The 15,646-nt window shown below is 41.4% G+C and overlaps 1 protein-coding gene across 2 annotated transcripts in view; it reads right to left on the reverse strand.

The window, feature by feature from the left end:
* tfg (trafficking from ER to golgi regulator) overlaps positions 1-15,646 on the reverse strand; it is a 119,386-nt gene that overhangs the window by 80,144 nt on the left and 23,596 nt on the right. For both annotated transcript variants that reach the window (XM_043701130.1, XM_043701129.1), the window contains exons 2-3: positions 4,599-4,799; positions 3,157-3,240 (exon numbers count right to left, since the gene is read on the reverse strand). In XM_043701130.1, the coding sequence (XP_043557065.1) occupies positions 3,157-3,240; positions 4,599-4,788 (274 nt within the window). In that variant the 5' untranslated portion in view covers positions 4,789-4,799. The remainder of the gene's footprint in view (positions 1-3,156; positions 3,241-4,598; positions 4,800-15,646) is intronic.

A 15,646-nucleotide genomic window follows, 5' to 3' on the forward strand; every position in this document is an offset into this window, starting at 1 on the left:
AGTCAGAAGAGGAGTTCAACGATAGTGTTGTTTATCACCAGTCTTCTTCAGTCTTTAGGATTAAAACAGGATGTGACGACACAAAATTGGAGGGCAAATAATATCAATTAGATTTGCAAATGACAATGCACTTGTACCAAGCACAGAAGAATGACATGAACTAATAGTTAAGATTGTAAATAACATATGACTTTGGAACGAAAATGAAAACTGACAAAACAAGTGGTTGCATATCTCAAATATTCATAGAAGGAAAAGAAATGCAATGTAGAATATTCAAGAATTTAGGAACAAAATTGCTGCAGATGGAAAATTTCTTGAAATAAGAGTAATGAAAGCAATGGAGAAAGGTTTTATATAGGAAAGGCAATAAAGATGGTAACGAGAAAGCTGATTGAACAACTCACAAAGTAACTTGTGAAGAGTTAGTTTGATTATAAAGTTAGATCACATGGGATCCAGTCAAATGGATATAAAATTGGCTTGAAGGTAAGCGACAGAGGGTAGTGGTAGAGGTTGTTTCTTTGGAATGAAAGTGCGTGACCAGCAGTGTGCCACAAAGATCAGTGCTTAATCCACTGCTATTTGTCATTTAAATAATTTGGATGCGAATACAGGAGGTATGGTCAGTAAGTTTGCAGATGGTACCAAAACAGGTGGTGTAGTGGACAGTGAAGGTGGTTATCAGTACAACAGGCCCTTGATTAACTGGGCCAATGGGGCCGAGGAGTGGCGGATGGAGTTTAATTTAAATAAACTTATACACTTAATAATAGGGCCTTGGGGAATGTTGTGACAATACTAATGGTTTTGTCCTTTTTTTGTGAAGAAAGATTGAGATAGAAGTACTGAGCAGTCTGCTCCAAAGCCAATAAAGTAAACAGCTTGAGCCTTGGGCTTTTTTCTAAAAAAGCTGTAACAATAGAAGGGGTGGGGTCAAGCTCTCAGAATCAGATTTTTTAATTTTAGTGTACTGCCCTTGCTACTAAGGCCTTGAAGCTGGATCTGGAAGCTGTTTTTCTTCATTTACAGCTAAATACTGGTGCTTCCTGCTGCTAGAATTGCATGAGAGACAATCTATTTTAGTGAATTTGCCTTTGCCAAAGCTGTGTTTATGAGATGTTACTATATTGGAACAGTTGCTGTTTAATAGTTAAATAATCTATTATACTGTTAAGTCTTCAAATAGGGTTAAATTATTCTAATACTTAAGTATAGTGTGTGCTTAAATTGTTTTGCTTCAAGACTGGCACTTTGACCAATCAAATTGCACTTGGAATGCAACGCCTTGCACCTACCTTTAAAGTAATAAAAAAGTAGTTAAGGTCCAGACTATCTTCTTAATATATTTTGAGGGAGCTTGGTCTGGTCCATAAGAGTGTGGCCAAACAAAGAAAATGAGGAGTACTGGTGCATTGTTTCTGACAAATGTAGTCGATGGTAGCCATGACGTGTAGATGCCGGTGTTGGACTGAGGTGGACAAAGTTAAAAGTCACATGACAACAGGTTTATTTAAATTGCAAGCTTTCGGAGTGCTGCTCCTTCGTCTGACGGTGTCATGTGACATCTGACCTTGAAACTGGAGTCGCAGACAGACAGCATGCTTACCTTCAATGGTTGGTGCATTAAGTACAGGAGTTGAGAGTCATGTTGCAGCTGTACAGAGCACTGGTTAGACCACTTTAGAACTGCCTAACCAGTGCCTTTTTATAGGAAATATACTGTCAAATTTGAGAGGGTGCAGAAAAGATTTGCAAGGAAGATTTGAGCTATTACGAGAGGCAGAATAAGCTGGTGCTCTTCTCCCTGGAGCGCCGGAGACTGAGGGGTGACCTTACAAAGTTCATAAAATCATAACAGAACGGACAAAGATAGGTAATAGCTAAAATCTTGTTCCTAGGATGGGAGTTCAAAACAAGAGGCCATAGGCTTAAGGTTAGAGGGGAAAGACTTAAAAAGACCCGAGGGCTAACTTTTTCCACGCAGAGGGTGGTGCTTGTATGGACTAAGCTACCAGAGGAACAGGTGGAGGTGGGCACAATTACAACATTTAAAAGACATCGCATATGAATAGGGAGGGATTAGAGAGATGTGGGCCAAGTGCTGGCAAATCAAATCAGATTGGGATGTCTGGTCAGTATGAATGAGTTGGAACGAAAGGTGATGTATGATAACTAATATAGTTGATGCTTTTAGTAGCCAAATCAGTTAAGTTCATCTTTGGTAACCAAAATGGTTAAATAAATGTAAGAAATGTATGAGCATTTCATATGTGGATGATGATATTAAAATGATTTAAGTGCACACCCAACGAATACTCCTTGAAAGAAAATACTCAAGCATGCAAACTTTCAAAAGGAAGGCATCAGCCATGTTTTCTGACAAAAACAATATATCAAAGGATCAACAGTTTGACCAATATTCATTACCTCTATAGTTAGCTCTCTGACGTAGGATATGATGGGCTACTAAAGAAGCAAATATAGCACCTTAATGTTTGGTGACTTTATCTTTGCAATGCTTCAGTAATCCCAGCAAGCCATGACGTTTTGCAGACATTCATCAAGCAGGATATCCAGCACAGTTACCACAACAACCTTTTACCGATTACCTAAAATTGTTATAATTGCAGGGTTTTTTGGTCTGTTGTTATGTTACATCTGTTGTTATGAGATTAGATTAGATTACTTACAGTGTGGAAACAGGCCCTTCAGCCGAACAAGTCCACACTGACCCTCCGAACAGCAACCCACCCAAACCCATTCCCCTACATTTACCCCTTCACCTAATACTATGGGCAATTTAGCATGGCCAATTCACTTAACCTGCACATTTCTGGACTGTGGGAGGAAACCCATGCAGACACGGGGAGAATGTGCAAACTCCACACAGACAGTTGCCTGAGGCAGGAACTGAACTCTGGTCTCTGGCACTGTGAGGCAGCAGTGCTAACCACTTTGCCACCGTGCCACCCAATATATTTAGCTACTTCAAACATTTAGGTATATTTATGCACTGCTTTTTATTTATAGTCACCTTCAAAATTTGCCATTTGAGCAATTCACATATTAAATATTTTCAAGTTTCTGGATTACAGTAAAAAAAAGGATGCTTTAATCAACCTAACATGTAAAACATTACAAATATGTACTCACCAAATAATGTAAGTTTAAGTATTCTACTACACTGGATAGCAAAGGAGAGATCTGAACTATCAAATATGGTTATAAGATCGCCATCTGCAAAAAGAACAAAAAAGATTATTTAAGTATTACCAAGGACCAAATGAATGAAGCAGCACAGTCTATGCAACAAAAACAAGAAAATGCTAGACATAAATGAGTCAGTGAACATTATATTAAAAGTAGTGGGTCAACAATTCAGATATGTGTACACCTTCAGAACTGAAAACAAAGCAACTTTAGCTAGATTAGAAGAAGAGGAAGACAGGAGCCAAAAAAACATCAGAGACCCCAATTCATAGTGAAGAAGTTTGTTATTTGAACACCCTGCAAACCTCTTAGCAGAAATTGTCAGATGATATAAAAGGATCATCCATGAAGGGGATGGAAACTAAAATGGCAGGAGATAAGAATCTATCCAGGGGCACATGATAGGGAAATAGGGACTAGGACAAAAGACAGAATGGAAAATTAGAAAACTGAGACAAAGAGTTCAAGGGCTAGAATCACAAAGACCATTAAAGGAGACAGAAAACAAAACTTCCTCAAGGGCAAAAAAAGCAATGCTTGAGACACAGCATCAGATGAAACTCATCTAAAGGGGCAATAAATATTTTGAAAGGAACAGAAGAATGTATGTATTGTTAGTCTCTACCAGGGTAAGAACCTGTGAAAGATATGTATTTTAGTGAATGATTTAAAAGATCGTTCAAGATTTCATGTTTAAAGAAGCAGCATTGTTATATGGTTTTACAGGCAACCTATATTAAATTACAGAAATGATCCACAAGTGACTTTTAAAGCAACTGAGAATTTCATGCTAGTTATACATTACTCTGACCCTTAACTGAGCGAGTATGTGGTTATTTGCATGCTTGCTTTTTCTTTCTCAGCTGGGAAACTTGTAATCTGACTTTCAAGGCTGATTTTCATTGTGAGCGTTACATTGAAGAGGCCTGACAATAAAACACCTCTCTCAATTAAAGAGAACAAAATCAAGTCTATCTCTTACTACTACATCCCTTTTAATTCCCCAGCATAAATAGCTCTCTGTACAACTGTGTTGCTAAGTTGCTCCTTCTCTTTGAAGTGAATGCAGGCCCCATTCTTGTCCTCAAAGACTGCAAGAGCCTCATTCCTGTTGGACAAACTCAGGGACTGAGCTCCTCCTGAGCATCTGTTAACTTGTAACTACACTTCTAGTCACGACTATGGACCATGGACTAAATATGCTCTAGCTCTCCCTCCCTCTTGCATTAAACTCAATCTCTACTAGATCTATACTTGCAAACCAGCTGCGCAATATCTATTACTGATAGTAAATGAAAATAGTGCAAAGCCAACTGACTGGAAAGTACGTTAGTTTAAAAAAGGGCCAAACACTCTAGATAATTTGTGATAAATAAATCACCTACCTTCATCCTTGTACTTGATTGTGACCTCATCATTGCTCTGGAGTTTCCCACGAAACACCCGCTGCATCATCAGTACCAGCTCATCATAGGTGATATCCTCGTTGTGGATTGGAATCCGGCGAATGTCATCACCTAATTGAGCTTTAATGATGAGTTTCCCACTCAGATCCAGTTGCCCATTCATGGTCATCTTCTCTCAACCTAGAATGCACAAATCACTATTGGGTAACATGAGATTGTTAGGAGCAGGGTGTATGCAAGAATTTGTAGCTTCAGTAATCAAGACATACGGCATTTATTCCTGAAGTGTTAAGACAGACCAAAGCAGAGAGTGAGCAAAACACTGTCAGTCATTACAAGGAAGTCAATGGACACAGTGAGAAAATTCAACAGACTACAAACTGGCTACTGTGGTATTTATATTAAGACTAACAAAATGGTTATAGATAAAGACTGACCTCCAAATCTTACTTCAATCTTGTGAATAATGATTATCAAAATTGAACCTGAGATTTGTGTAATAGTAAACCCTAGTATATAATGTGAATAAATGTGATATTATTCTTGATCTAGCATGCATTTGTTCACTCACTTGTCGAAATCACACTAAAGCATCCCTGCATTCTCCTTTCAGTTTACCCTCCCACCCAGCTTTGTACTGTCTACAAACTTGGAGATATTACAGTTACTTCATCTAAAGTGCCAACCAATTCTCTATCCATATCAGTACGCTACTGCCAATTCTTTGATAATGGACTCAGAATTTTTCCCATTACCAATGTGAGGCTGATCAGTCTCTAACTTCTTTTCTGGATGTAGGTTTGCTTGCTGAGTTGGAAGATTCATTTTCAAACGTTTCGTTACCATACTAGGTATCATCATCAGTGAGCCTCCTGATGAAGCACTGTTTGTATGGCCCGCGTTCTATCTATGTGTTTAAGATTTCTTGGGTTGGTAATGCCAATACCTGTGGTGACACCATTTCCCGTGGTGATGACATTTCTTGTTCTTTTTCTCAGGGGGTGGTACATGGGATCCAAGTCATCGTATTTCTTGACGTGTTTACCACCCCCTGAGAAAAAGAACAGGAAATGGCATCACCAGAGGAAATGGTGTCACCACAGAAAATCATATCACTAACCCAAGGAAAGCTAAACACAAATAGAAAGTGGACGATACCACATGTGCTTCATCCAGAGGCTCACTCATGATGTTACCGAGTATAGTGACAAAATGTCTGAAAATGAACCTTCCAGCTCAGCAAGCAAACCTACATCCAGAACCTCAACCTGAGCTACAAATCTTCTCAAAACTCACTTCCTCTTTTCTCTCTACCTCCATTTTTTAATAGAGTTACATTACACTTCAATGCAAAAGAACTGTTCCAAAATTCAAAGAACATTGGAAGATGACCATCAATACATCCACTATTTCCAGAGTCACTTCCTTAAATACTCAGATGTAAATTATCAGGCTCTGGGGATTTATCAGCCTTTAATCTCATCAATTTCCTCAACACGATTTCCCAACTAATACCGATTTCCTTCAGTTCTTCCCTCTCACTAGATCTGGGTTGCCCAACATTTTTGTGTCCTCCCTTGTGAAGAACAAACCAAAGTATACATTTAATCAGACCGAATCTCTCTGTTCCTCGTTAAAACTTCCCGTTTGCAAGGGACCTGCATTTATCTTTCTTATAATTTTTTTTCTTTACATATCTGTAGAAGGTTTTACAATGAGTTTACGGTCCCTGTATGTTTATTCTCCTACTCAATTTTACTCTTCTTAATCAATCTGTTTGTCCTTTGCTGAAATCTAAACTGCTCCAAATCCTCAAGTTTGCTACTTTTTCATGGTCAGTTTGTATGCCCCTTTCTTGGATCTAATACTATCCCTAACTTCCCATGTTAGACATGGTTTGGGCACCTTTCCAGTTTTATTTTTATGGTAGATAGGAATGAACAATTGTCACTGTTTCTCCATGCACTGTTTAATGTTTACCAGTGCCGAGCAACCATCATACTTTCAAATAAGTTTCCCCAATTTATCATAGGCAGCACGTACCTCATACCATCGTAATTTCCTTAAATTCAGGACTCTAGTCTCAGAAGCAACTACATCACTTCCATCTTGATAAAGATTATGGTTACCCTTCCCCAAAGGGCCTCACACAGCTCGACTGCCAAGTATTCCTTTCTCATTACTCAATACCCAGTCTAGGACAGCCTAACCTCCAGTTGGCTCCTCAATATATTGATCCTAAAGACCCATCTCATACACACTCTGGGAATTTCTTCTCTTTGGCAATTTTACGGATTTAATTTGCCCAATTTCTATGCAGATTAAAGTTGCCTATAATCACAGCTGGGGACAACCTTTTATTGAACAAATGCAATTGCTTTCTTCCCCCCGTGACAGCATCCCATCATGCCGTGGTGGCCACCCAGCGAAATGTGGCTTGGCGTGCTCTTGGCCCAGCGTGATCATCTTCCAGTGGTATGTGGTGGTCTCTTAGACTGGCATGCTTCAGCGTAGTCTGCCGGGCTCGCGGTGGTTCCAGAACGTTCTCCCAGCCTCATGTACCTTGAGGTGAAGCCTGGCACGATCTGGAGCCAAAGCCCGATGCAGACAGGAGGCTAGGTGCCAGCATGATCTGGGCTGGAAGACTGTTGTTCTGATTTTTTTTCTTGCTGCAATGCTGGTCTTTTTAGTTCTCTATATTTTTTTTAAGATCTTGTAACTGAAGCTGTGTCTTGGTACCACTGTACCTAAGATAGTGCAGTAAGAGGCAACTTATAAACTTTTCAGTGTACTCATTTGCGTTTGTGACAATAAAGCTAATTCAATTCAAATTAAATACACTCAATAGCCCCGAATCTATCTTTTTACATTCGTGTAATGTTAAATTTTTGTTATTTTTATTATTATAATGAAAAAAATGTGGCATTTGATTAGATTAGATTAGATTCCCAACAGTATGGAAACAGGCCCTTCAGCCCAACTGACCCTCTGAAGAGTAACTCACCCAGACCCATTCCTCTACATTTACCCCTGCTTAATGCATATAACCTATACATTTCTGAACATTATGGGCAATTTAGCATGGCCAATTCACCTAAGCTGCATATCTTTGTACTGTGGGAGGAAACCAGATTACCCGGAGGAAACCTACGCAGACACAGGGAGAATGTGCAAACTCCACACAGACAGCGCGCCCGAGGTAAGTATCGAACTCAAGTCCCTGGCGCTGTGAGGCAGCAGTGCTAACCACTGAGCCATCGTGCCATAGAAATATTTAAAATTTCTTCATAAGGTTTTAGCTTCTAACTTAATTTATCTCAAGAGGGTTAGAATATAAAAGCAGCGACGTGCTTCTGAGACTTTATAAAACTCTAGTTAGGTTCCATTTAGAAGACTGTGTCCAAATTTGGACCCCAAACCTCAGGAAGGACATACTGGCATTGGAGCATGTCCAGCAGAGATTCACATGGATGATCCCTGGAATGGTAGGCCTAACATATGATGATCGGCTGAGGATCCTGGGATTGTATTCATTAGAGTTTAGAAGGTTGAGGGGAGATCTACAGAAACTTAGAAGATAATGCATGGCTTAGAAAGGGCGGACGCTGGGAAGTTGTTTCCATTAGGCTGGGAGACTGGGACGTGTGGGCACAGCCTTAAAATTAGAGGGCGTCAATTTGGAACAGAAAAGAGGAGACATTTCTTCAGCCAGAGTGCTGGCCTGTGGAATTCATTGCCACGGAGTGCAGTGGAGGCCAGGATGTTGGGTGTCTTCAAAGCAGAGATTGATAAATTCTTGATCTCGCAAGGAATTAAGGGCGAGGGGAGAGTGCAGGTAAGTGGATTTGAAACACCCATCTGCCATGATTAAATGGCAGAGTGGACTCGATGGCCTTGCTTCAACCCCTAGGTCTTATGGTCTTAACCTGTCAACTTATTTAATCAGCTTTACAAGGGAACACGGTTGCATAGTGGTAATGCCACAGGTGAAGTAATCCAGAATTACAGGCTGCTGTCCTGGGGAAAAGGGTTAATTCTATAAATATATTTTTTAAAAATCGGAAAATAAAAGCAAGCGTAATGGGAACCAAACAACCGGTGCTGATTGTCATAAAACCACATTCGGGTCATGAATGACTTTTAGGGAAAGGAAATTTCCCATCCTTAGCTGATCTGGCCTCCACGTGACTTTTCACTGCCTTTTGGACAACTAGAGATGAGCAACAGATATTTTGTTTCCTTGCCACAGGTAGTCAGTGCGCCTGTAAACAAATCATGTCCCCCATGATCAAATTAAAAAGAGAATTACAAATCAAGGAATTCATGCTTTCAACATCCTGTATTGTCATATTTTCACAACAGCAATATGATTAGTCACCATGACTGCTGCAGGATGACTGAAAGATCTTTTCTTTGGTATCAGACTTAAACTACTGTCAAAAAAGAAGTCCACAATATAGACACCTTTCTCAAGGTAGCTCTCTTTTGGCGCAGCAACAAGCCACATTGTTTCACCTAAACCAAATCCATTTGTTTGGAGTTATGAAAAAAAAGGGTATGAAACAAAGTACTCTGAATTAACGTCACAAGCATCACTGCTCCAAATTTATATCAAGAACCTGGATTTAGAAACACAATGTAAATTAATAAACCTTGCAAATGAGACTAAATGCTAAAGGGAAGAGGAATAAAGTCGGCAACTTAAGAGGTTACATGATGAATCAACATGTTCATGGACTGGAATATGACGGATGAAGTTTTATGCACACACATAGAAAGAATGGCCCAAAGACTGTTATTAACAGAAATGATCAAACAGACCGAGAAATTTAAGATCCAGACTCAACAGATCCGGTCATTGCTTGGAAACCACAAACAGAATTCAAACTACATAACCAAAATATAGACCATAAAAAGCCACCAAAGAAGCTGTAATCAAAATGGATAATGGCCTGGTTAGATTATAACTTGAGTACAGTATCCAATTCTGGTCACAAAGATACAGGAGACATTTGAACATAAGGTGCAATGCAAAGGGCCATGAAGCTAATACCTTATATTAAACATTAATATCAAATTTTAAATTAATGAAAAAATATAGAACATTTTTTTGCTTAGCCTTGAGAATGGATAAAAAGAATGTGGAAATATGTCAGACAAAAAATGCTTCACAAACAGGAGAAATGGGTACAGTTCAAAAACTTCCAGACGCAAACCTCTTCTCCGCCCAAGTCACAGAGTTATAAAGATGTACAGCACAGAAATGAACCCTTTGGTCCAACTTGCCCACGCGGACCAGATATCCCAACCCAATTTAGTCCCACTTGTCAGCACCCGGCCCATATCCCTCCAAACCCTTCCTAGTCATATACCCATCCAGATGCCTTTTAAATGGTGCAATTGTACCAGCCTCGACTACTTCCTCGGGCAGCTCATTCCACACACACACCACCCTCTGCGTGAAAACGTTGCCCCTTAGGTCTCTTTCACATCTTTCCCCTCTCACCCTAAATCTATACCCTCTAGTTCTAGACTCCCTCACCCCACAGAAAAGACCTTGTCTATTTACTCTATCCATGCCCTTCATGATTTTGTAAACCTCTATAAGGTCACCCCCCAGCCTCTGACGCGCCAGGGAAAACAGCCCCAGCTTATCCAAACTCTCCCTACAGCTCAAATCCTCCAACCCTGGCAACATCTTTGTAAATCTTTTCTGAACTCTTTCAAGTTTCACAACATCCTTTTGATAGGAGGGAGACCAGAATTACACGCGATACTCCAAAAGTGGTACACTCAATACTCTCACCAATAAAGGAAAGCATACCAAACACGATTTGGAGATGCCGGTGTTGGACTGGGGTGCACAAAGTTAAAAATCACAACACCAGGTTATAGTCCAACAGGTTTAATTGGAAGCAAACTAGCTTTCGGAGCGACGCTCCTTCATCAGGTGGTTGTGGAGGGCACAATTGTCAGACAGAATTTATAGCAAAAGTTTACAGTGTGATGTAACTGAAATTATACATTGAATAATACTTAATTGTTTGTTGAGGCTTTCATCTGTTAGAATACTACGATAGCTTCACTTCTTTCATGTGTAAATCACAAAACCTTTTTTTAAAAACGTTGCTTTCTCCAGTTAACTGTAATAATGGGTGTTAGCTAGACAACATATTGAAGGTGTTAGTCCCCTGTGTTCCCTGTCTTTGCCATAATGTTTAGACTGATTGTAAACTAAAAAGTGAGATAACAGAGTTTTACATGAATTCATGCAGTTTTTGAACAAAGTACAATGTAACTCTGCAAGTCCAAATTCACCCCACAAACATATATGCGTGCAGGTGTGTGTGTGTCTGTCTGTGGGCTTGAGAGTGTGAGAGAGAGTGTATATGTGTGAATATGTGAATGCAGAGTGTCTTAAGTCAGTGAGGGGGTGCATGTGAGAGTGTGGGAGTGTGTCTCTCTGTAGGAGTGAGTGTGTGTGTCTGGGGTGGGGGTTGTGAGTGTCCGTGAGAGAGTGTGTATATGTGTATGCGTGAGTGTAGAGTGGCCGAAGTCTCTGAGAGGATGCATGTGAGAGTGTGTGTGTGTGGATGTCTGCGTGCGTGTCTGTGTACATGTGTGTCCATGTGTAGGAGTGCCTGTGTGTGTATGTAGGAGTGTGTGTGTGTGTATAGTGCAATGGTGGTCACCTATAGTGTGACATGAACCCAAGGTCCCAGTTGAGGCCCTCACTATGGGCATGGAACTTAGCTATCAGCCTTTGCTCGTCCACTTTTCGCTGCTGCCTGTCCCGAAGTCTGCCTTGGAGGATGGTTACCCGAAGGTCCGAGGTCGAATGTCCTGGACCACTGAAGTGTTCCCCAACTGGGAGGGAACCCTCCTGTCTGTTGATTGTTGTGCAGTGCCCATTCATCCGTTGCCGTAGCCTTTGCTCGGTTTCCCCAATGTACCATGCCTCAGAGCATTCTTGCCTGCAAATTATAAGATAGACAACGTTGGCTGAGTCACATGAGTACCTGCCACGTACATGGTGGGCTCCATGTCCACACTCTCTCATGTCTCCATGACAGGGTTCTGTGGAGTTGTCCTGAAAGCCTGGCAGGTTGCTATGAACAATGGTCTGTTTGAAATTTGGCGGTTGAGGGGATGGCTGTTTTAATATGTTTTGGGTGGAAGCTGGAGAAGTGTAGCATTGTAAGGTTGTCTGTGGGTTTGCGGTAGAGTGTGGTGCTGAGGTGTCCATCCTTGATGGAGATGCCCGTGTCCAAGAATGAGACAGATAGAGTAGCCCATGATGAGTTTGATGGTGGGATGAAACTTGTTGATATCACTGTGTCGTTCTATCAGTGACTCCTCGCCATGGGTCCAGAGGAAGAAAATGTTGTCAATGTACCTGGTGTATAGTACTGGTTGGAGATCCTGCATAGAGAAGTCTTGTTCGAACCTGTGCATGAAGATGTTGGCATATTGGGGTGCAAATTTGGTCCCCGTAGCTGTTCCATGTGTTTGGATGGAAGAACTGGTTGTCAAAGGTGAAGACGTTGTGATCGAGGATAAAGCGGATGAGTTGTAGGATGGTTGGTGATTGGCAGTTGTTGGTGTTGAATACAGTCATTGTGGGGGATTGTGGTGTAGAGTGTGGAAACGTCCATTGTGACGAGGAATGTTCCTGGTTCGACTGGTCCGTGGGTGCTGAGTTTCTGTAAGAAATCCGTAGTGTCGCGACAGAAGCTGGGGATCCCCTGTACAATAGGTTTCAAGATGCCTTCAACATAGCCAGAGAGATTCTCACACAGAGTCCCATTGCCTGATACGATGGGACGTCCTGGTGTGTTGGCTTTGTGTACCTTTGGAAGGCAGTAGACGTTGCCTACACGAGAAGTACATGGGATGAGGGAGCATCGGGAACTCTGAAGGACTGGATCCAAAGTCCTGATCAAAATGTTTAATTCACGGGTGTGTTCTTTGGTCGGATCAGCTGGTAGTTGCGTGTAGTGTTCCTGGTTGTTCAGTTTTGGTACACTTCCTTGCAGTAATCTGTTCTATTCTGAATGACAATGGTTACTCCTTTATCTGCTGGTTTGATGACAATGTTGTGATTGGTTTTGAGAGTCTGGATGGCGTTGCGAACAGGTGATATTTTGCTCTACCTTGTGTCTGATGAATCTGGCATTTATATATTTCCTGACGGTTTGAGCACACATGTCAAGCCCAGGGCAGCAGCCCTCCGGTGGGGTCCAAGTTGACACCTTCTTTGGTCGCTCCTCTACAGATCCCTGTGATGACTGTTCCAGTTCATCAGTGGGTTCATTGGGACCACTGCTAGCATCTTGAAAGAATTCCCAGAGTTTCATTCGTCTGATGAACTCCTCCGTGTTTGCTGCAAGAACGAGCGGGTCCATTTTGGTGGTGGGGCAGAAGTTGAGACCCCTACTCAGGACTACAATCTCTTCCGGTCGAAGGGTGTGGTCTGATAAATTGATAATAGGCTTCCCCACAGTGATAATGTTGTCTACTGTGGTGCCAGGGTGGGATTGCTAATACTGATGTGAATGCCAAGTTTCTCCAGTTTTTTGTTCTTGATGTGCATATAAGGGGTGTGGTTTCGTCACCTTGCCTGTTTCGCAATGTTGCGTAATTCTACTGCTGTATCCTGACACCAAACACCTTCTTCACTATCTTATCTACCTGCAACTCTACTTTCAAGGAGCTATGAACCTGCATTCCAAGGTCTCTTTGTTGAGCAACACTACCCAGGATCTTACCATTAAGTGGAAAAGTCCTGCTCTGACCGGCTTTTCCAAAATGCAACACCTCACATTTGTTTAAATTAAACTCCATCTGCTACTCTTCAGCCCATTGGCCCATCTGATCTCGATTAGATTCCCCACAGTGTGGAAACAGGCCGTTCGGCCCAACAAGTCCACACCAACCCTCCGAAAGGCAACCCACCCAGACCCATTTCCCTCTGACTAATGCACCTATCACTATGGGCAATTTAGCATGGCCAATTCACCTAACCTGCACATCTTTGGACTGTAGGAGAAAACCAGAGCACCCGGAGGAAACCCGCACAAACACGGGGAGAACGTGCAAACTCCACACAGTCGCCCGAGGGTGGAATCAAACCTGGGACCCTGGTGCTGAGAGACAGCAATGCTAACCACTGAGCCACCATGCCGCCCCAAGATCCTGGGGTATTCTGAGGTAACCTTCTTTGCTGTCCACTACACCTCTAATTTTGGTGTCATCTGCAAATTTACTAACTATACCTATGTTCAAATCCAAATCATTTATATAAATGATGAAATGTAGTGGATCCAGCACCGATCCTGTTTCAACTAGGTCATCACTCATTCTTCTAAAGTCCACCATATAGGTTCAATTGTCAACAATTTCTCATAAAACAATTGCACCATCTCCAATGCAAACATAAACGTCCTTAGGTCCAGTTACCAAATTGTACATAGTATTTCAGATGTCGTCTCACTAAAACTGTGCAATTACATCATTTCCACCATTTCAAACCCATAAGGTGAAATAAAAGCAAATATGACTTTCATCTTTCAAGCTGCTTGCTATATCTGCCTGGAATCCACACAATTATCTAAAAATTAAATGGATACTGCAATTGAAGGGTGGAAAGGATACAGTTTGCTCAAAGTATGGAGAAATCAAAGATAACGTTTGGGTCTGGTGACCTGTCCGCAGAACTGCATAGAGTATCCAGTTCTGAGGAAGGGCACCCCAGGCCCAAAAAGTTAACTTTGATTTCTCTGCACAGTTGCTACCAGATCTGCTGAGCTTTTCCAGCAAACTTCTGGTTTTGGTTCTTATTTATAGCATCCACGGTTCTTTCGATTTTTGTTCAAAATGTTGTCAGTTCCAGCACTAATCTTTTGTTTAAGAGTGTGTGCGTACATTATAATCAGTTACTGAGTTGTAATACAAGGAAATGACCACCATACAACCTCAATTCAGGCACTTATTATAATTTTTCTAAGATAAGTCAATACTTCAGATACAAAATTGTCAAACTCTTATTTCATAGAGTAGCAGCGATAGATGGTTAATTCAATCTCACCTTTGACCTCAAAAGAGAAAAGGAAAAATATCTTCACAAACTTGTCCCAATCACAAATGAACTTACTTTGGACACAAATGTTTTTTTTCCTTTTAGAGTCTATTTTAGACAAAGTCTTCCAGATAAAACTTCAGATTCTAGCCCAAGATTGTATTTAGTCTTTTGTTTCAAAATATATTGTTTCTCCAGAGATTCTCCCGCCATCTTCCCACATCAACCCAACACACTTCACCCTCACACCCACATTTAAATATAATCCAGGAAACACATCAATATATATATTGTTCCTCTCACTATTCCATGGATGGATTCACCAGCAAGCTAGATACCAATGAGGCTCTCTGCTGAAGGTAGCTTTAGACAATAGAGACAATAGACAATAGGTGCAGGAGCAGGCCCTTCGAGCCTGCACCGCCATTCAATATGATCATGGCTGATCATTCCTAATCAGTATCCTCTTCCTGCCTTATCTCCATAACCCTTGATTCCACTATCCTTGAGAGCTCTATCCAACTCTTTCTTAAATGAATCCAGAGACTGGGCCTCCACTGCCCTCTGGGGCAGAGCATTCCACACAGCCACCACTCTCTGGGTGAAGAAGTTTCTCCTCATCTCTGTCCTATATGGTCTACCCCATATTTTTAAGCTGTGTCCTCTGGTTCGGCGGAAACTCATCAGCGGAAACATGTTTCCTGGCGCCAGAGTGTCCAATCCTTTCATAATCTTATATGTCTCAATCAGATCCCCTCTCAGTCTTCTAAACTCAAGGGTATACAAGCCCAGATGCTTCAGTCTTTCAGTGTAAGGTAATCCCGCCATTCCAGGAATTGACCTCGTGAACCTACGCTGCACTCCCTCAATAGTCAGAATGTCTTTCCTCAAATTTGGAGACCTGAACTGCACACAGTACTCCAGGTGTGGCCTCACCAGGGCCCTGTAC

The sequence above is a fragment of the Chiloscyllium plagiosum genome, chromosome 12 (genome assembly GCF_004010195.1).
Source record: "Chiloscyllium plagiosum isolate BGI_BamShark_2017 chromosome 12, ASM401019v2, whole genome shotgun sequence".
Taxonomy (NCBI): domain Eukaryota; kingdom Metazoa; phylum Chordata; class Chondrichthyes; order Orectolobiformes; family Hemiscylliidae; genus Chiloscyllium; species Chiloscyllium plagiosum.